General features: G+C 41.4%; 1 protein-coding gene across 5 annotated transcripts in view; it reads right to left on the reverse strand.

The window, feature by feature from the left end:
• mapre2 (microtubule-associated protein, RP/EB family, member 2) overlaps positions 1 to 22,789 on the reverse strand; it is a 57,597-nt gene that overhangs the window by 23,022 nt on the left and 11,786 nt on the right. For 2 of the 5 annotated variants that reach the window (XM_055634121.1, XM_055634120.1), the window contains exon 2: positions 8,553 to 8,680. In XM_055634121.1, coding sequence (XP_055490096.1) covers positions 8,553 to 8,673 — 121 coding nt within the window. In that variant the 5' untranslated portion in view covers positions 8,674 to 8,680. Of the gene's footprint in view, positions 1 to 8,552; positions 8,681 to 17,054; positions 17,215 to 17,744; positions 17,952 to 22,789 lie in introns of those variants that run through there. The other 3 variants (XM_055634118.1, XM_055634122.1, XM_055634119.1) reach the window with 3 other exon arrangements.

Below are 22,789 nucleotides of genomic sequence, written 5' to 3' on the forward strand. Positions count from 1 at the left end.
AAAGGGACCTTGCGAGTCAGAGGTAGCGTTGGAAGCTAGGGCTTTAAGCGATTGGGGTGGCAGAGCAAGCCAGGGTGGCATGGGCAAGTACAACTGCAAAAAACTGAAATCCCGTTAAAACGAGCGTTCATTGCATCTTCAATTCCCTGTTGACATTATTTCCCTACATCAATGCAATGTGGCAAGATAAATTTATGAAAATCACACACTTCGAAACAAATGTACAGAAGACAAAAATAAAGTGCTGTGGCAGCTAAAACAGTCAATAAAATAAACCCCTCCAGTAAGAGTTCAACGCATCAAAACTGAAATGGAAAATATTACTACTTTTAAGGGAAAACATTCTAGTTCCATGAAAATGTGCAGCATGGAGTAACTCTATTCTTATTTCACTTATAATGATCAGCAAAAAAACCCAGGAGGTTTTAAAATGAATTCATAGATGTACATACTATTGTTAAAACAAAAAAGGTTTCATTTCTGGGTCATTTCTACCTCACCCTTGTAGAAATAAACATTCACCCACATGCATACTACTGATTAATCAAGTCATCCGCTTTTGAAAGAAACAAAACAGTATAAAGAATATGATTCTAACTCCACATATTAGGCATCTAAGGAATGAATAATATTTTCAATACCAAATAAATATGGTGACCATTATAAGACTCACTCCATAACATTCATAATGAAACATTTGCTCCATTTCCACTGAATGGAACAAAATGGATTTGTGGCATAACAAAGGTGTATTTGATTGAACTGTTTTTAAATGTTTTGAAGTCAATTCTTTAAGATTAGCACTTTGTGACTTTGGCAAAACATTCTTCACCCCTGGTGGAATGGAGATCTAAACAGTGCTTTGCCTTGGGTTCAAAGTAATATTTTATAGTAGAGAATGAACCACATCTCAGAACTAACAGCTTTACACACAATTTCCATCAAGTCTTCACACCCAACTACATACAAGAGTCATAATCAGAAATGGGCTACGACTAAAGATTGCATTCATTAATACTAGGTATTTTAATCAGTATTTTAAAGAAGTGAAAGTTGGCATCTTTAATGTTTGAGATTAGCTTCTGGCCAAGTCCTCATAAGATTGAGCTAAACTGACAAGTTCCTACTAATGTAATGCAGCCTGCGGCTGTGTAAAATATTTCTCCCCAGCAGTATTTGCTGAAAAATTATTTCAAACCTTGTAAAAAATATCCAGTTGCTTTAATTATACTTGGCAGAACAATATTTCCTGCACATAATGACTTATAATTTGAATAATGGCATCAACTCCAATAATAATGAATGCAGCAAATAAGGAGCACAGATAAATCAACAGGCTTGCCTCTACTCTTGGGATCTATATTGGTGAACTGTATCAGTGTTGATACAAAAACAAAAATCAACCAATCTCTGCAAAGGTTGCAGATTAGAATTTTTAAACCACACCTTGAGCACAAGCTAACACCTGCAGAAAGGTTGGAAACTTAAATTATGATATCTTCAACCATCGTAATGTCACAGTTGCCAAGATGTGATGTTCCTCAGTTAGATAGGCTCCCGATCGAACAGTGGTTTTTAAATTCAATTTTTTTCAGATTTTTGAACATTTTCAGTAGTAGCTCGAGAAATAAAGCCTGAAACATTCAGATAAGCCGATTTTGGACTCCACGGCAAAAATCTATAATGGAATACCTAAAAACATTACTGTTACCGTGTCATTTTTTTTCGCAAAGATATGATTACACACAAACAAATAAATACACATCCAAGATCAGAGTTTTATAAGTATAGAGATAAATTGGATAGAAAACCACATGTACAAGTTCACCAGTGAGTGCACCAGAAGCAATGTGGATAAATGCATTGAATTACAACATGTAAAGGACCAAGAAATTTATTCCAATGCAGGTAAGGTGGGGGGGGGGGGGGGGGGGGGGGGTAATAATCCAGAAACACTTAAAAAAGTTAAAACAGAATTTTCCAAATGCAAGACTAAGGTACATAGCGCCCTCCATAATATTTGGGACAAAGAGCCATCATTTATTTATTTGCCTCTGTACTCCACAATTTGAGATTAAAGGCCATATTTGTACATTTTGATTTCACCATGTAAAAATTACAGCTGTGTTTATACATAGTTCCCCCCCATGTATAAAAATGGCCTTTATTAACATCTGGCAACGTGCACTTTGACCACATATGATTTTTTTTCTATTACAAATCTCAAATTGTGGAGTACAGAGGCAAATAAATAACTGATGTGTCTTTGTCCCAAACATTAAGGGGGGGGCACTGTAGATTGTTTTATAAATCTCTCTAAGGTGCTATTAACAAAGTGAATTTAAGATAGGTAAACTACAATGAAAGGCGTAAATGTGATTGTCTCGCAGAGGACATTTAGATCATGCCTGGAATAGACAACTACTCTTACACATTTGTATCTGAAATATATCAGTTACGATATTGCACTCACTCGTAAATCCTAAAATCCACTTTGTAGTGTGCCCAGATTTCTGTGCTCAAACATAAAATCTTCTCACTCAAAATTGAGAACACTGTTCTCAATGTCCCACGGCTGACTTTGCACAAACCATTCCATCTTTTTATGCTGTGAATATGCACAGTCATCATTCCTGGTGGAAAATTAAACAGATGAGTTTAAGAAATGAGTTTATAAATTTGCCTTTCATCAAGCCCCAGCACTCAGCAACTAAATTCATTTCACAAGACATCAAAAGCCGTAAAATACATAGTCAGAGATGCTAAAATAGCTACAAAGCTCAACACCCTTCCATTGCAGTGCTGAAGACCTGTGTTCGATAACTTACAATATCAAGGCAACGTGGTTGCGTGATGGACATGACCAGCAGCTTTAAGTTTTGGGCATAGCAGTTTCAGACTTGATAGAAGGGGATGCAAAATGATGAGTGACATTTGATTAGGAAGAGCATCTTTGCAAACAGTGACCACAAATGTAAGATTTGTGGTAATTATGGAAAGCAAATAAAAATTGGTCCTCAAGTTATGGTTCTAAATTGGGGGAAGGTCGATTTCAATAGCTGAACTGAATGAATTGGCAGGAGGCAGCTTTGAAGCTTGGAATAGAGTTAAAAGGATGAAGGAAACAAACCTCTCGATATCTTAAAGAAGGAATGTGGATGTGCTTATAAAGAATGTGAATATTTTGGCACTGATAACAGGACAGGAAGGAACTGCAGAGTACATTAAAATACCCATAGACACCAGGAAACAAGCTTCAGAGGTTGCTCCACACATCACGAGGAAGGTGAATTTTCCAGCATGCGAAAGACTTGGGAGCAATGGTGAAGAAAGGTAAAGAAAGCATTTGATCTGGCAGATCCGAGTGTATATGAAGAACAAAACTTGTCTAATCAATTAACTTAAGTTTTATCAGAACCCGAGGACAGTTGTTGCCCAGCTGCGCCAGTATCTGGGGAGTGAGGTATGTGGACCAACAAGTGTGGGCAGAAGACGCAACTCGAGTTGGATGTGTTCGCATTGATCCCATCCAGGTAGCTTTCCAGAAAGGGGTGACATTACCTTCGATATAGCAGTACCCATTAAAACAACAGGCAATTCCTAGTATAGACAAGCTGATTCGGGGATTGCTGGAACAAGACATCTTAGTGAAGCGCCAATCTATTTGCAACACACCAATCCTTGCAGTGCCCAAGGCAGGGAAAGAGGGCCAGTACAGGCTGGTCCAGGACTTAAGATTTGTCCATGCCTTGGTGCCAAATCCGGCTCATATTCTAGCTTTGATTTCAGCAGAGGCGAAGATTTTTTCAATTGTAGACCTGCAGCATGCCTTCTTCTCATTACCTCTGCACAACAACAGCCAGTATTTATTTGCCTTTAATTACAGGGGACAACAATATACATGGACAAGACTACCTCAGGGATTCATTAATTCGCCCACCTTGTTTACTCGATGTCTTCAAGAACAATTAAGCACTTTAAGTTCTAAAAGGAAATCCACTTTAGTACAGTACAGAGACAACTTGTTAGTGGCTAGTTTAGACGAGCAGAGCAATCGTGAGGACACTGCTCAATTATTGAACCACTTGGCAACCTTAGGATATGTGGTCTCTCAGTCCAAAGTATTAATGGCTCAACAAAAAGTAGTTTCTGCGAATAATAATTTTGGCTTGGTATGGTGAACTACTGCCGACCCTGGATCCCAGTATATTTGAACCAATTTGCGAATTTCCTGTCCCAAAAGAGGCAAAGCAAATGAGACAGTGGCTTGGTATGGTGAACTACTGCCGACCCTGGATCCCTAATAATGTACGAGGCACCAAGGAATTGACTCATTATACTAGCCTAGAGGGCGAATTTCAGATGTCTGAAGAAACTCAGAAAGCTTTCGAGAATTTGAAGAGATCTTTAATGCAGGCCGCAGCATTAGGAAGGCCACTCTACGATAGACTCTTCCAACTTTACTGTACCATCCTTTCTGAATGTTCAGCTGCAGTCCTCACTCAAAAACATGGGGATAAGCACAGACCAGTGGCTTATTATTCATCAAAGCTCGGCCCAGTAGCAAGAGGACACCCATTATGCACCCAGATCCTAACAGAAATCTATAATAGTCTACAATCTGCTGCAAACCTGACCTTATAGCAGGAAATAGTAGGGTACAGTTCCCATTCGGTGGCAGGCTTGTTGGGACAACTACAAACTCAGCATCGGACAATGGCTTGTCAAAACAAATATGAAATTTATCTATTGAATAATCCAAAACTCCAATTTAGGCACTGTACTATTAATCCGGCATCTTTCATCTTTTCACCTCCAGAGGAACAGTCAGAACCAGGACATAACTGTTTGTTCAAAATACAAGAAACATCTGTAAGGGAGGATCTAAAAGACGCACCTATAAAAGACCCTGACATGACACTATAAGTAGACGCAAGTGCATCCATTGGGCCCCAGGGAGAGAAACTTTCTGGGTACGCTATTGTAGGCCAGGATGGGAACTGTGTACAGGCAGCTGCTTTTGAATCACCCCATTCAGCACAACAGGATGAGCTGTTCGCTTTGATCAGAGCAAAGCGAACATTGTTGGGAAAGATTTAAGGGTAATCATATATACAGATTCTAGATATGCATTCGGAGTAGTACATGACTTTGGACAGCTGTGGAGGAATAGAGGATTCCTACCCTCGGCAGGAACTCAAATATCTCATAAGCAATTGGTGACTGATTTATTAAAGGTTCTGATGCTACCTAGGCAAATTTTGGTAATGAAGTGTAGCGCTCACAGAAAGGGACAGACCCTGATAGACATAGGTAATCGTTGTGCTGATCAAGCAGCAAAGAAAGTATCCCAGGAACACAAGGTGGTGGTGCCAAGAATGATGAGGCAGATAAAAAGTTCAGGTAACAAGTTTCCCTCGGAAAAGCCAATGCCATTCATCCAGGAAATTATTCAGTTGCAAGAAGATGCTTCTGAAGGGGATGTAAGATTATGGAAACAGCTTGTATGTACAATAGATTGCATGTCGGGATTGTGGGTTACTTGTATGATAGATCTCCTTGCAGTTTGGGTTGTGGAGTGTATGCATTTTGCAACTCACTGTGGTGCAAGAGCAATTGGTGATGCTCTTTCGGTTACTTGGTGGCATCCAAGATTACAAACTTTGGTCCAGAAAGTGAGTAGCTGTTGTATTATTTGTCAGAAATATAATCCTGGGAAAGGAGTAGGTTGTGAAGATGGAAGAACAACTTTGCCCATGGGTCCTTTTGAAACTCTTCAGATGGATTATATCGAGCAAGAGAAATGCCAAGGATATAGATATGTACTTGTGATTGGCGATGTATTCAGCAGATGGATCGAGGCTTTTCCAACACTTGATAACAAAGCGACTACTGTTGTCAAGGTGCTTATCCCTGGATTCGGTATCCCAATTCGGCTTAGTTCTGACAATGGTCCTCATTTTATTGGACAAATTTTGACAAAGAATTCTGTGAACAGCTGGGCATCCAACAGCAACTACACTGTGCTTATTGACCACAGGCTGCTGGACTTGGAGAAAGGGAAAACCAGACCCAGAAATCTAAATTAGCTAAATTGAAGGCAGTGACAGGAATTGGTTGGATCAAATTACTCCCTCTAGCTTGTTTCAGATGCGTGTCACGCCAGCAGGAAAATTGAGACTGAGCCCAGCTGAAATTGTGTATGGATGTCCTTTAAGAACCCCGTGGAACCAAAATGCCACAAAAATCGTAAGCTTCCATCACATGACTACGGAGATGACTACGGAGAGACCACATTGGGGTGTGCCGATCTTCTGGGATAGCACATGGGAGTGTGCTGATCTTCTGGAGTTGTTCTATTTGCACGAGGCTGAAGGGCTTGAATGAGTAGAGACAACGATCGGACCCGCAGTATTGAACTAGGTATTGTACTGGTGTTGCATAATAAAGAGTTGATTACCAGTGCTTCGTATTCAGTGTTTGACTAAACCAGACTGGGGGGGGGGGGGTAAGATTAGGACCGGAATTACATATGAAGCATAGAAATTATGATGCAACTTTGCAAAATGCCAGTCTGGCCTCACAAGGAATAAGACACAAAAAGCTGGAGTAACTCAGCAGGACAGGCAGCATCTCTGGAGAGAAGAAATGGGTGACATTTCGGGTTGAGACCCATCTTCAGACACTAGGAGTAATGTCTAGTCACCTCAATATAGGAAGGATGCAATTGCATCGGAGATTCATCAATATACTGCCTGCTCTGAAAGACTTGGGAGAGAAATTGGTTTGGCCTGGAGCAAAAGGTCAAGGGGTTACCTGGTGAAAGAAAAAAAGATTGAGAATCTGATAAGGTATACAGTCAAAATCTATATTGCATGGTTGGGATGTCAAAAATCAAGAGGTCATAGGTTAAATTTGAGAAGAATTTTAAAGGGGACCTGAGGGTTAAGTTTTGATTTTCCAAAGAGTTAAGTGCCTGTCCCACAAGCATGCGACTCCATGCGGCAAGCGCGACCTAACGTGGTTGCTTGAGCCGTACGGCCTCGCGGGGCTGATTCCACTTCGATCGCCGGAGCCGTATGGAGTTGTGCGGAGCTGGTCCCGACATCGTGCGGGGCTCCGAAAAACTGACCGTGTTCAAAAATTCCGCGCGGCAACGGCCTGCCAGCCCGCAGCCGCCTCGACGCCGTACTTACCGCCTCGACGGGCGTACGCAGCGTCTTGACGCCGTACGTCACACGCGGGGTCTTTGCTCGAACTTCACGTCACTCACTCGACCTCCGCGCGGCCCCCGCTTCGGGTTTGGTCGCTTCGCTGCATGAATGCGCATGCTGGTGGGACCGGCCCTGTACGGGGATCACTCGACCTCCACGCGGCCCCCGCTTCGGGTGTGGTTGCACTTGCCGCATGCAGGTCGCATGCTTGTGGGACAGGCCCTTTAATTATATATGGAGTATACCTCCAGAAGAGGATGTGTAATCTGACACAATAACTATATTTAAAAGGTATTTGGACCAATGCTTAAATAACAAGACCCAAAAGGATATATACCTAATGCAAATAATTCGGCAGGAAAAGGTAGTTACTGATAGTTAGACAAGGTGAGGCAGGGCCTTTAAAATATCAAGACATGGCTAAACCTTCCAGGCTAGCATAAGCATGCAAGGCCTAAACATTTTGCATACGTCTTTGAAGCAGTACATGACACGCAAAAAGATTACAAACAATGTGACATTATGGCACATAGCCAACCGTTTCTATCTTATATGCTCAGTGGACCTCGATCGAAATTCCAAAAGGGTGCTTCAGGAATACAATCTATTCTATTTCAACAATTTTAATTTTAATGTCATTAATGTAACTCATAACATAAATCACTAAATAGTAACAACTTTATTTTCAAAATAATTGAATTTGAGACAAATTTGATTAAAACATATTCATTTTGTATTAAATGTCTTGAAAAAGGTGACAAATCCATTAAGTTTAATGCTTTGCAATTTATATTTTGTACTTGTAAATCTTAAACAATAGACAACACCATGCATGCTCTGTTGAAGGTCAGGAATTATTTTTATTTCCAAAATAGTAAATTTCTAAGCTTCAGTGAATGTTAACTGCCATGAGCAGCTCTAGTGTGGATATCTTCCAAGGACTACTACAAGCTGGTACAGACTATTTGGTCTCTGAAGGAATTACAAACAGACAATACAGATTTCACTCAACACAGTCTGTGTCAAACTAAAATCAGTCAAATTTGTTTGGACACAAGGTCTAAATTTAGTGCATCTTTGTTGCATATACCAATATATATCAAAATATATTCTGAAACAAGAACATTAAGCTTAAAAGCAACATACAAGAGTATAATCTTCTACTGGAGAAATGGAGCTACTCAATGAACACTATTTCAGTAGTTTCCAAATTCATTAGCAAATTATACATAAAGAATGAAATCTACAAAATGAATGATTCTATTTTTGCAAGTTACGTTTCCTGCCAACAAATCATTTGAAGCATAAAATATATGTTTTTAAACTGAGGATTCTTACCTGAGCAAAGCTGCTCAATCTTTGAGTAGTTTAAACACACAGTATCATTAATCCAAGCCATGATATCATGCCGGCTCATATTCTCACTGGTTACCGACGTTGAATACACATTGACAGCCATTCCCCAACTGCAATAAAAGAAATGATACAGTGTTTTAAACAGTTTCAGTTATCAGCACTCAAAAATATTTATTTTATCTTAATCTCCTAGATGCATTATCAGTGAATTGGATGACGAGACAGTGCAACGTTACTACTACACCAACATTTTACTGCAACATCATTGATGAGGTGGATTTGGTGCTCAATGATCAGGACTGATGAGCACTCAAGCCTTAATAAAAAATAAATTTACCAAATTAAACAATAAAAATAAATTGGTGTTTGTTACATTCTCAAGGACAAGCAAAATTTACTAAACCAAAGAAACACTCATAAACATTACTACCAATTTATTCTTTTTTAAACAATGAATGTAGACACAACTTTCAGAAAGCATTTGATAAGGTCCCACATAGGAGATTAATGGGCAAAATTAGGGCACATGGTATTGGGGGTAGAGTGCTGACATGGATAGAAAATTGATTAGCAGACAGGAAACAAGGAGTATGGATGAACAGGTGCCTTTCAGAATGGCAAACAGTGACTAGTGGGGTACCGCAAGGCTCGGTGCTGGGACTGCAGCTATTTACAATATACATCAATGATTTAGATGAAGGGATTCAAAGTAACATTAGCAATTTTGCAGATGACACAAAGCTGGGTGGCAGTGTGAAGTGTAAACTGTGAGGAAGATGCTATGAGAAAGCAGGATGATTTGGACAGGTTGGGTGAGTGGGCAGATGCATGGCAGATGCAGTTTAATGTGGATAAATGTGAGGTTATCCACTTTGGTAGCAAAAACAGGAAGGCAGATTATTATCTAAATGGTGTCAAGTTGGGAAAAGGGGAAGTATAACAGGATCTGTGGGTCCTTGTTCATCAGTCTATGAAAGTAAGCATGCAGGTACAGCAGGCAGTGAAGAAAGCAAATGGCACGTTGGCCTTCATAACAAGAGGAGTTGAGTATAGGAGCAAAGAGGTACTTCTGCAGTTGTATAGGGCCCTAGTGAGACCACACCTGGAGTATTGTGTGCAGTTCTGGTGCCCTAATTTGAGGAAGGACATTCTTGCTATTGAGGGAGTGCAGCGTAGGTTTACAAGGTTAATTCCCAGGATGCCGGGACTGTCATAGCTGTGTATACTCTGGAATTTAGAAGGATGAGAGGGCATCTTATTGAAAGATAAGATTATAAAGACATGCTGGAGGCAGGAGACATGTTCCCAAAGTTGGGGGAGTCTAGAACCAGGGGCCACAGTTTAAGAATAAGAGGTAAGCCATTTAGAACAGAGATGAGGAAACACTTTTTAACACAGAGAGTTGTGAGTCTGTGGAATTCTCTGCCTCGGAGGTCGGTGGAGGCAGGTTTTCTCAATACTTTCAACAGAGCTAGGTAGGGCTCTTAAAGATAGCGGAGTCAGGGGATATAGGGAGAAGGCAGGAACGGGGTGCTGATTGAGGATGATCAGCCATGATCACATTGAATGGTGGTGCTGGCTTGTAGGGCCAAATGGCCTACTCCTGCACGTGTTGTCTATTGTCTATTACCCAATCAGAATCAGAATCAATTTATTTGTCATTTGGACCCCTGGAGGTCCAAACGAAATGCCGTTTCTGCAGCCATACATAACACACAAATAGACCCCAGACACAACATAATTACATTTAACATAAACATCCATCACATAACTGTGATGGAGGCCAAATAAACTTCTCTCTCCACTGCACTCTCCCCCCCCCCGATGTCAGAGTCAAAGTCATAGCCCCCGGCTGGCGATGGCGATTGTCCCGCGGCCATTAAAGCCACGCCGGGTGGTGCGAGGTCGCACACCGGGTCTTGGTGTTGGTGCCCCCGGTGTGCGCTCGCAGAGTCCGCGGCCATTCCAGCCGCGCGGGGCAGCGGTGTCAGGCCCCGCTCCAGGAGCTCTTCGACCCCGCAACTCGGGCAGGAGAAGTCGCCGCCGCAGAAGCCCCGAAGAGCGGTCTCCCCCCCAGGGAGCCGTGGGCTCGGCGCCGTCGTCCACAGACCTGTAGAGAGCCTCCGACTCTCCAGCAGCAGCAGCAGCAGCAGCAGCAACAGCATCAGCATCAGCATCAGCAGCAGCAGCAGCAGTGCTCCTCCACCGCTCCGGACCCGGCCAGCTCCGCGACGGTGAGGTGAGTCGACACCCGAGTCCCCGGTCTCTTCCTGTTGGAGGCCGCTCCTCGTTACGGCCTCAACGACGACTTAGACCCGACGAGAAAAAGGTCGGGTCTCAGTGCAGGGAGAGATTCCCCCCCCCCCCCCCCCCCCCCCCCCCCCCCCCCACCCCCCCACACACACACCCCAACATAAAATAACAAAAACTGCATAAAAACACAGACAAAAATAATAAAAACGCGGACAGGCTGCAGAGGCCGCTGCTGGCCAGAGCCGCGCCGCCTACCGGAGCCCTACCAATCTCAAATACTGAAGTGGCCAATTATCAGCATTCTTCCTAAAAACATGCAATTCTAATATCAATGCTTTTTCCCCCCTTCAGTTTTATTCAGCAGAGTTTAATTTTTGGTCGAATTATTACTTAACTCCTTTGCCAAGAGCTAATTCTGATCCTTGCTAATGCAGGAGAAAATAAGAAATATAAGAATTCCATTCAGTGGTCCTTTGGCATTCTTCATTATTCAACCTTCTCTTTTACATAAGCTCCATTTCCTTTTACTTGCATCATTTCATTGAACCCATATCCATCAACTGCCTTAAATTCAGTGCTCATCATTGTAACCATCTCTCCAGAATGATAAAGCATTGGTTGGAGGCAAGATTACAAACCTGAAACATTTGAAAACCAGCCCAAATCTATCAATTTCCAGTTTTAAAGGAGGCAAGAGGAGACAAGCAAACAATTCTTCCACAAGGCACATACATCAAGTCCCAAATATCCTCCTGGGTGAAATAATAATAATTATTAAAATTCCCTATATCTTACCCTGTTTTTTCTTATGGACCCTCCTTTAAAGTGAAAGTCTTCTCACTTTCTGCCCCATTCATATCTCATATCTATTTGTATACCTCTGTCAGGTTCCCCTTTGTCTTCCTCAAATCAAGTTCTCAACATAGACAAAATACTCAGTCTGAATTTGCTCTGCACCATGGTTACATTCTTTCTAGAGCACGTGGCAACTGGAACTGTACACAGTACTCTTGCCCAACAAATGTTTTTTAAACTCTAAGATTGCTCTGCACAAGATTCAAGAGAGTTTATTGTCATGCGTCCCAGATAGGACAATGAAATTCTTGCTTTGCTTCAGCACAACAGAATATAGAAGGCATGAATACGTAACAGATCAGTGTGTCCATATACCATTGTATAAATATACACACACATGAATGAAAAAAAACAGATAAAGTGCAAATAAACAGATAATGGGCTATTAATGTTCAGAGCTTTGTTTGAGTTGAGTTTAATAGCCTGATGGCTGTGGGGAAGAGGCTGTTTCTGAACCTGGACGATGCAGTCTTCAGGCTCCTGTACCTTCGACCTGAAGGCAGCAGGGAGATGAGTGTGTGGGAATTAGATGTGGCCCTTGTGGCTAAAGAGTATGGAGAGAAGGCAGGGATGGGATACCGAGTTGGATGATCAGCCATGATTATATCGAATGGCGGTGCAGGCTCGAAGGGCCGAATAGCCTACTCCTGCACCTATTTTCTATGTTTCTATGTGTGGCCAGGATGGTGTGGGTCTTTGATGATGCTGTCAGCCTTTTTGAGGCAGTGACTGTGATAGATCCCTTCGATGGTAGGGAGGTCAGAGCCGATGATGGACTGGGCAGTGTTTACTACTTTTTGTAGTCTTTTCCGCTCCTGGGCGCTCAAGTTGCCTAACCAAGCCACGATTAAACCGGTCAGCATGCTCTCTACTGTGCATACTAGGTTCCTACCATTCGTTGTCTATATCAGTCCAAAATGCATCATTACATTATTCCTGATTAAAACCAATCTGCCATTTTTTTGCCTACATTACCCAAATATCATTGTAATCAAAGACCACTCTCCTCACAATCAAAACCACCACTAAGTTTAGTGTCATGTGTGAAATTACTAATCACATCTCCTTTATTTGTGAGCAGACAGCAAGGTTCACAGCACAAATTCTTATGTACACCACCGTTCATAGGCTTCTAATCAAAAAAGTCCTTTTGCCATCACCCTCCAACTTCAATTAGTAAACCAATTTCAGATATTTTGCCAAATTGCCTTGAACCCCAAGGGCTCTTACCTCCTCGACCAGATCCTGTTTGGGACCTCAGAGGATTTACTGAAGTTCATGTGGACAACAACCACATTACCTAAATCTATATGCAGTCAAGTCTTCAAAAAATATTCATTCAGATTAATCAGATATTTAATAATCTTCCCTTAAAGCCATGCTAATTATTCTGATCAGTCACAAATTTCTACTATGGTAGAAACAGACCGTGCACACAAATCATTTCAACTAAGAATCATAATGGCAGGCTATTACTTCAGCTGGCCAAAATCAATTTAATTTAAGACAAAATGCATGTATCCACATGAAATGCATTCCAGTACTTGAGGAACCCTTTCCAGTTAGACAAGTTTAATAATTTCAACGTTTTAGCATCAATTTCCAAAGTGGCAAGACATTTAGACATTTTTGTTATGCAATATATATTATTTTGCAACTCATGTGGAAGTCAGATGCGAGGAGATATACTTAAACTTGTCTAGTCAAGTTCAGCATAGTCAAGGTAACTACAATTTGTTTTATATCTCCAGAAAGGTTAACCAAATGAGAATGGGACGTTTAGCTTTTAAAAGAAAATTACTCGTAGTTTACGATCAAAATTACATCATTTATGTTTGGTACTCTGTTTTATTATGGTTAGGAGAAAGTGAATGAGCTTATGAATTGCGTATTTATTTAAATAACTGTTCAACCCCAGCAATGCAATAAATTCAAAAATTACACAGTTTGTACTGAGCTACTGGTCAATGGTCCTTGATAGAGTGTCAAAAATAGCACCTGAGTCAAAGCTTTAAGTCAAAATCTATACATAGAGCATGGAAAGTCAGATTCTTGTCTGTCTGTCTATCACAGGTGCACAACCTTTTATCCGGAATTCCGGAAACCGAAAAGCTACGAAAACCGGACATTTTTTCCAGGATGTCGTCTGCACACCAAAGCTCGCGTTTGGCGCCAAACTTGACCCGAAACGACCCACGGTCAACCTAGGTCTGTACTACTGCAGCGGCTGCCTCCTCCCTGGAGACCGGGGAGACACTTAAACATCTGTAAATCATTGCTTAAATGTTAGTCAGTTAGTTTGGAGGGCTTTTATGTGAAGGGGGAAACTTCGTCCAAGAACATACACATTCACAACGAGGACGATGCCCATGTGCCAATATACAATTCATTTCAGAATCCCTGGAAAACACCCACATCTCAAAAGCAGTTTTTCAGTCAATTTGATTTACTTAAGGGCCTGTCTCACTTGGAGATTTTTTTCAGCGACTGCCAGTTTCATTGACCGACATATCAGGTCACCGAAAAATTTGCGGCGAGATGACGTATTGACACGCGGTGTTTTTTCAAGTGTTGCATCATTTTTTTGGTCGCCGCTGAATTTTGAAATATTTAAAATCTTTTGGCAACCCTGATATGATGCCGGTAGTCGCCGAAAAAAATCTCCATGTGGGACAGGCCCTTTACACAATATCAAGAAATAACAGAGCACGATGTAAAGCAAAGATCAATGTCCTTTCAGCAGTATAGAAAAAGTGCTCCAGGACCATCCATGCACGAAAACACTGATATTTACTCCATAATGTGGAAAATTGCTCATAACACCGTCGACAAATCTAATCCTGCTAATGACGGTTTATTACAATCAGCAACATTGATGCAAGATGTTATTGGTAATTATATCAAGCAAAGCTTACTCACCAATAACCTGTTCACAATGCCCAGTTGAAATTTGCCAAGACCATATCACAGCTTTACTCCAAACACACATCAAAGAGTTGAATTTAAGAGTTGTAATAATGCCTGGCTTTGACATCAAGTCTGTGTTTGGTTAAATGTGGCACCAAGAAACATCGGTAAAACTGAAGTAAATTTTCAAAAGCACTCCCAATGATTGGAGTCATATCTTTCATAATGGATGATGAAAGTCAACCAAGCCAGCCTCATAACATTATCGCGCAAGTTAATGGCATATTCTGGGTTCAACCATCTTCAGCTGCTTCACCAAGACATTCTATCACAAAATCAGAATGAATATGTTTGCTTATACAAAAACCACAACACCACACCCCATCAATAACATCCTCATGGTCGTTATTGACCAGAAACTTAACTGGATCAACCACACAAACACTTTGGTTCTTCACACAGCAGGCCATTCCACCATGTATAATACATGTCCGGAGTGCAATAGAATACTCGCTGCTTGCCTTGATGAATGCAGCTCCAATAACATTCCAGAAATTTGACATCGTAATCTAACTGCATTCCATCCACATCCCTAAACATTCGTTCATCCCACCACGGTCAAATCATGGTGGTAGAGTAATCTGCAATCTTCACTGCAATTCCTTGCATCACCAAAATCTGGGTTGCAACCTGAAAAACATCACCCATTCCTTCTAGCCAGAGATGCTGCATGTCCAACTGAGTTATGCCAGCATTTTGTATCTATCTTCCCAAACCTGCAACCTTAACCAACAAGGAGAAAGAGAAAGGAGGATGTGAATACTCCCAGTTCGCCTCCAGGCCTTAGATCACCGCGACATGGAAATATATAGTTATGCTTTCATTATTATAGAGTTTAAATTCTGGATCACACTTCTCTTCAGCATTAGAGAACATTAACTAGAAACATTACAGCACTTCAAGATGAAGGGTCAAAACTACCCATCAACGGCAATTAAAGATGGGCAATACAAAGTGTTGGCAACGATGGCCTCATTCTGATATACGGATATATTTTAAAACATTAATGTTCGGTAAACAATAAAGTCAGTTAAACATTGTAGTAATAAGCACTTAAGCACAACTGGTCCATGTCAATCAGAACTAATCTTATTTACCTGTGTTTGGCCCATATCTCTCTGAACCCATCTGTCTAGTGTTTTTTTTTTTTTTTAATAAACATTATAATTGTACCTACCTCTACAGCCATCTCTGGCAGTCCATTCCATATACTAAACCCTCCGGAAAAAGTTGCCTCACATGTCCCTTTGAAATCTTTTTCCTCTCATCTTAAATGTTTGCCCATTAATTTTAGGCTTCCCTACCTTGAGATAAAAAGGACTGTTCACATTATCAATGCCCCTCATAATTTTACATTTCGTTAAGAGGTCACACGCACCCTTCTACACCCCGAGGAGGAAAGTTCCAGCCTATTCAACCACTCTTATAACACAAGCCCTCCAATCCCTGCAACATCTTTAAACCATGTCTGGACCCTTTCCACCTTAATAACATCTTTCCTATAGCGGAGTGACCAGAATTGCACATAGTTCTCCAAGTGCATTCTCATCAACAACTTGCACTGTTGCAACTTATCTCAACTACTACATCAAAGAAATAACTGAAAATATTTTGTAACAATATTTCATAATGAAAATTTACAGAATGAATTAACTTTGTGTAAAACATACCAAGTGTTATATTTTTCTTATTGTCAATGACTGAACTCCAGAAATTTGGTTTCAATATTTACATAAATACATGCAATTTACTGGCGCAATTTCCAAAAACGAGAGAGAAATAGCAGCAGCTTTTAAAGACATATTCCTCATTTAACTTCATTTCACACCAATTTAAGTTACATTACAAGCTACAGCAAAATGTATATAGTATTAATCAACAGCAAATGCAGGGCTAATGTACAAATACTTGAATATCAATTCATCATAATACACAGAACTGTAATTCAAATTCCCCTTTTCATAATAAATCACCAAACAAAGCAAACCAGCTTCATATTATAATACAAGAATTATAAGAGGTGGCATCCTTTTAAGAACTTTAAACATTTCATAAACATTTTATAAAATGGGTTAAAATGCTTTCAAAATTCAAGATATAGTATTGCATGCAAACAGCAAAACTACAGGCCTAATTGCACAGCCCTAGAAAGGGCCCCTTTTCATAAGCTAAAGATTCTGGTTGGTTATTTTTACCCACAATTAAAGCTAGATAAATAATAAGTATTGCAACAGTTCGTATATATAATCCACGCACAGTAATTAACAAATAATGATAACATGCTTCAACAAATATCTATTTCTCTGATAGCTGATTGAGAAGACATCCAGCAACCAAAATGATTTCCTTTCAAACAGAAAAACAAGCTTTTCTCCACACACAAGAAAATCTAAATAACGAATCACACACCAGTTCTGATACTTCTTTACACGGTTCACTTTTGTAAAGGGGAGATTGTTTTTTCTTTTAAAAAGCTAAACGTGAAATGTATTTTACATTTACTGGCCATATCCTCCCATTTCCTCAATGGTTGGCGATCTAGCGCCTTTGTACAAGCCAGCTACAAGAGGAAATCTCACTGAATGCATGACATGGTGACCTCGACATTCAGACATCCCACCAATCAGGTCCAAGAATTTTACAAGCTCCATCAATCTGGTTTGCTTAATAATACCACCAACTGCAGCTCAATCTTGAGGAATCCATTTTTTGAAATGCGCTGGGGAGTGTTCGGTTCTTCTGTTTATTACCTACATTTTATTTCAGTCAAATCTTCTTGTGCTCTCCTTCAGTAACTGAAATGGTACAGTCCCACTTCACAGAAATAATTACTTCATCTTATCAGAAATAACGGCACCGAAGGATCTAGCACAACCAAAGAGGGAGGGGAGGAAGGAAGAGAAAACGCACAAGGACAGGATAAACAAACGAGTTTCCTGTGCTGTTCATTTTCCAATTACCCCACATACATTAGTAAGGCAGATTTTATTTAAACGCAAAAATAAAACTCAAATTCTTCTAACAGTTTTATTATGCAATCCCTTGCATTTTCTCATCCTGCTGCAATGTCCAGCCATATCTACACAGAGCTCTCATTACCTGTAAGAACGCTCCCCTCTCACTGTATGCTTCCGAAAAGGAATAATGGTGCCATTGTCTTGAACGATGTCGTTATTATTCTCACCGTTTGGGGAAAGTGTTTGTTGTGTGGGACCAGGCATTGGTGCCATCCCAGACTACCAATTTCTCAGTGCGTGTTGTAGCCCGTGTCTTCACTACGGGGCTCTGCTCCACCTCAGCGCTGACGTCAGGCGTACGGGGGGGGGAGGGGGAAAGAGACGTCCGGCGGCATCCCGGCCACGTGACAGGGTTTTACCCTAGCAACCAACGAGCTCGCAGGCCCTAGCAACCCACGCCGGGGACTGAGCGCAGAGCCACCTCCATCATAGAGTCATAGTGTGGAAACACCAACCAACATGTGCCATCTTCACTAGCCCCACCTGCCTGCGTTTGTGCCCATATCCCTCCAAGGGTTTTGGCCCGAAACGTTGCCTATTTCCTTCGCTCCATAGATGCTGCTGCACCCGCTGAGTTTCTCCAGCTTTTTTGTGTAACCTCCCTCCAAACCTGTCCTATCCAAGTATCTGTTGAACTGTTTCTTAAACGTTGCGATAGTCCCTGCCTCAACCTCTGGCAGCTCGTTCCATACACCCACCACCCACTGTGTGTGATAAAGTTACCCCTCAGATTCCAATTAGATCTTTTCCCCTTCACCTTGGTCCTCGATTCCCCTACTCTGGGAAAGAGACTCTGCATCCACCCGAGTGGTTCCCCCTGCAACCGCAGGAGATGCAACACCTGTCCCTATACCGCCTCCCTCGACTGTCCAAGGACCCGACAGTCCTTTCAGGTGAGGCAGAGTTTCACTTGTACCTCCTCCAACCTTATCTACTGTATCCGCTATTCCAGTTATGGACTCCTCTACAGGGCCGGCCTTAAGCCGATTGGACCGATTGTTCCCAATTGGGCCCCGCGAGTAAGGGGGCCCCGTGCCAGTTATCTACTCTCGGCTCGGGTAGATCTATCCCAGGTGGAGGGGGGGGGGGGGCGAGCGGGTAGAGGGGTAGAGGGGGAAGAAAGCGGTAGAAGGGGGAGATGGGGAGGTGGGTCGTTCGCTCACGGCAGCGCTCCCACCCCTCCAGTCGCCGTGCTTCACGCACACAGCCCCGGCTCCACACCTCTCCCCGGGGAGATGTGGTGAACGATACACGGAGGGCCAGGCCATGTGTTGGAACAACGTTTACAAACATCGGCCTCAGCTCACATCCGTCCGCTCGGACCCCGGCATCCGCTCCCGCCACCGGCCCTCTCCTTCCCTTCTCTCCTTCCCTACTCTCTCTTCCCTTCTCTCATTCGCTCCATCCCTTCTTTCTTTCCTTCCCTCCTCCCTTGTCCTTCCTCCCTTCCTTCTCTCCCTCCCTCCTCTCTTTCCCTCCCACACACATAACGACAACTAACAAACACAACTAAGTTAGGATGGGGTAGAAGCCCAAAGGGTAGGATGGGGCTGAAGCCCAAAATGTAATGCCTGGACTGGTTTTGTACCAATGGTTATTGGTTTTCCAGGATCTATTTATTAAATTACTTTTTTTTCCATTTCACAGTCACTAAAATAAATGGTATTGTAACTATGTACTTTTCGGAGGTGATCTACACATTTTGTTTGTTACTTGTCGGCTTACATGTATGCAATTTTATATTAAAATGTAGCTCAGATCTGTTTGGTCCATTAAGTCGCATGCACTTTTTAAGTGCACATTTTGATTACTTTCCATTCTACCAGAGATATATAAAGTCTATAATAGACTTTAATTATATTTCTATCAATCTACAGACCTTGGCTGGGAACCTGGGGTTCTCCAAAATTGTTCCCAATTGAGCCCCGCAACTCATAAGGCCGGCCCTGCTCCTCTATTTCGGCAAGACCAAGCGCAGGCTTGACGATCGTTTTGCTGAATACCTCCACTCAGTCTGCCCAGATCGACACAATCTCCCGGTTGCTAAACACTTTAACTTCCCCTCCTATTCCCACACTGACCTTTCTGTCGTCAGAGCGAGGCCCAACGCAGATTGGAGGAATAGCACTTCATATTTCGCTTGGGCAGCTTAAAACCCAGCAGCATGAATATTGATTTCTCCAATTTCAAGTAACCCTTGCTTTCCCTCTCTTTCAGTCCCTCTCCCACCCTAATTTTTCGGCTAGTTTCACGGTCCTCCCGATTAATTTTACCCATTGTTTGCCTCGTTGTCACTTTCCCCTCAGTTAAAAATGAACAATTCTACATTTCCTTGACCATCGTCTGCTTTGATCTGTCGTTTTTACACCTTACCCTTCCATATCACCTACAAAATCCTGGTCCTCACCTACAAAGCCCTCCACCATCTGGCCCCCCCATATCTCACTGACCTCCTCTCCCCCTACCAACCCTCACGGTCCCTCAGATCCACATCAGCCGGTCTCCTCTCCATCCACAAGTCCAACCTCTGCAGTTTTGGGGACAGAGCCTTCTCCAGGGCAGCTCCCAGGCTCTGGAACTCCATCCCCCAACTGATCTGCAATTCCGTGTCCCTCACCATCTTCCAGTCCCGCCTCAAGACCCATCTCTTCACCTCTGCCTATCCTTAGCCCCACGTCCCCCTCCCTTTTCATCTGTGCTTGAATTGCCTCATATTGTGTTTTGAATTGAATTCTGTCTTTAATTTGTGTACTGGTCATGTCTCTACTATTTATTTCATTCCCCTTACATGTTTTTCCTCTACTTGCTAAATTTTTGTAAGGTGTCCTTGAGACTCTTGAAAGGCGCCCATAAATAAAATGTATTATTATTATTATATCTTTAGTTTCCCTCTCCCCGATTCTCAGTCTGAAGGGTCTCGACCCGAAAAGTCACCCATTCCTTCTCTCTACAGATATACCTGTCCCGCTGAGTTACTCCAGCATTTTCGGTCTATCTTCGATATAAACCAGCACCCGCAGTGCCTTCCTATACATCTCATCTTTGAACTCGCCTCTCAAAATTACTTTGTACTCTGGGCCATGCAATATTCAACAACGCTTCCACTGTGAGTACAATGGATTATCCATCATCTTTTAGTGATGTTATTGTGGTTTATTATTCTTATTGTTGCATTCCCAATAAAAAATGTAACATTTAAGATATTTTATTAGTGATTAGCCACCTCGCAAACACAAGAACTAACAATAAAACATTTTTGTGTTCCTGTTAAATACAATTGTTGGCAAATAATTCTGACCACACAGTTAGACAACATAGACACTAGATTTGTTCTACTTTGTCAAAACTTTGATTACAAACATCTTGCCGCTTAGATTACAACCCAGTAGCTTTGATGCAGATGGACACATTTTCTTTTAAAAAGCAAAATATTCAAGAGCTGAACTATACAAGTAGAACTGACGTACATTTCTAACGAGGAACAAAGATTTTACAAAAAAAGACACAAAGTGCTAGAGTAACTTAACGGGTCAGGCAACATCCCTGGAGAATATGGATAGGCGACGTTTCGGGTTGGAACCCCACTCCGGACTGATAAAACAGAGAATTCTATATTGGATGAGGGAAATTAATTAAGTTAAATATATTTAGCTCCTAAATATTATTTACAAAATCAGGGTATATATATAATTTTACTTATAAGAGTCTGGCTATGGTTCTTGTCTTGAACTTTATTGTTGTACCATGAAAATGCCTACCATGATCTTTGGAAATAGATAGTGAAACTAATTGTATAAATTGAAGCATAATCTTCCACTACCCCACCCCCCCTGCCCTCAGCATATTTAGCTATAAGTAACAATTCAAATTCCATGTTTAATAAAGAATTACAGCGACTTTTAATTCAATTATTACTGCATCCCCAGTCCATCTTTTCCCAACTTCCCAAGGTACAATTTTACATAGAAAATAGAATAGCACAGGAACAGGCCATTTGGCCCATATCTGTGCCTAAAATAAAACCAAAGTAAACTAATCCCTTCTGCCTGCACATGGTCCATTGTGCTCCATTCCCTGAATATCCACATGCTTATATAAAAGCCTCATAAATGCCACTATCGTAACTGCTTTCACCATCTCCCCTTGCAGCATATTCCAGGCATGTACCACTCTCTTAAAAAAAAAATTGTCATGCACATCTTTAAAAACTTCTGATCTTAAAGCTCTCTAGACTTTGACCTTTTCATTGTTGGTAAAAGGATTGTGATTGTCTATGCCATTCATAATTTTATATTGCTTTATCAGGACTTGCGTCAGACTCTGATGATCTAGATATAACAACTCAAGTTGTCGATCATCTCTTTGGACCCAATACCTTCTAATCCAAGCAGCGTTCTGGCAAACCTCTTCTGTACTCTCTCTAAAGCCTTCACGTCCTTCCTGTAAATGGGGCAACCAGATCTACTCGCACTATTCCAAATATGGCCTAACCAAATTGTGCACCTTTTTACAACTCTATTTGTGTTGCTTTACATTCAATATAGACTTGTACTCCAAGATGCCTCTGCACATTTGCGGGTGTTATTTTTTTTTCTGTTCTAGGATAGAACAGAAATTCGCTATTAAATTCCAAATGTGCAATTTTACATCAAAGCATAGAAAACATGGGGAAACATCACTAGAGTACATACCCACATTGATACCCTGCGTATTGAAGCACAACACTCAATAGCTATTTGAAATTGGCATCTGATTGGTGTGCAACCAATTATATCACATTGATTTTGTAGGTCAGGGTAATCTTAAACTGCAATACAAAACATAGTTACTGCAACCTTCCCTTATCATTTCCCTTATCATTAAGAAATTTGCAACACCTTTATGAACAGAAATTTAAAATCTTACCGTTGTCCGAAGAAAACCAGCATATCTGACCTTATGTGATGCTAACTATTTGTGAATGGCTTGATACAACACGAGGGGTGGGGACAAATTTAACTGCTGTGGCGCTGCTAGGACTCAAAACACTTATTTAAATACAAAAGGCTCTAACATTTCAGATAACAACAAACCTTCTAATGCCAGAGACAATAAGTTATTGTTTTGTTTGGCTATTATTAATGCATT

The sequence above is a fragment of the Leucoraja erinacea genome, chromosome 4 (genome assembly GCF_028641065.1).
Source record: "Leucoraja erinacea ecotype New England chromosome 4, Leri_hhj_1, whole genome shotgun sequence".
In the NCBI taxonomy this organism is placed as follows: domain Eukaryota; kingdom Metazoa; phylum Chordata; class Chondrichthyes; order Rajiformes; family Rajidae; genus Leucoraja; species Leucoraja erinaceus.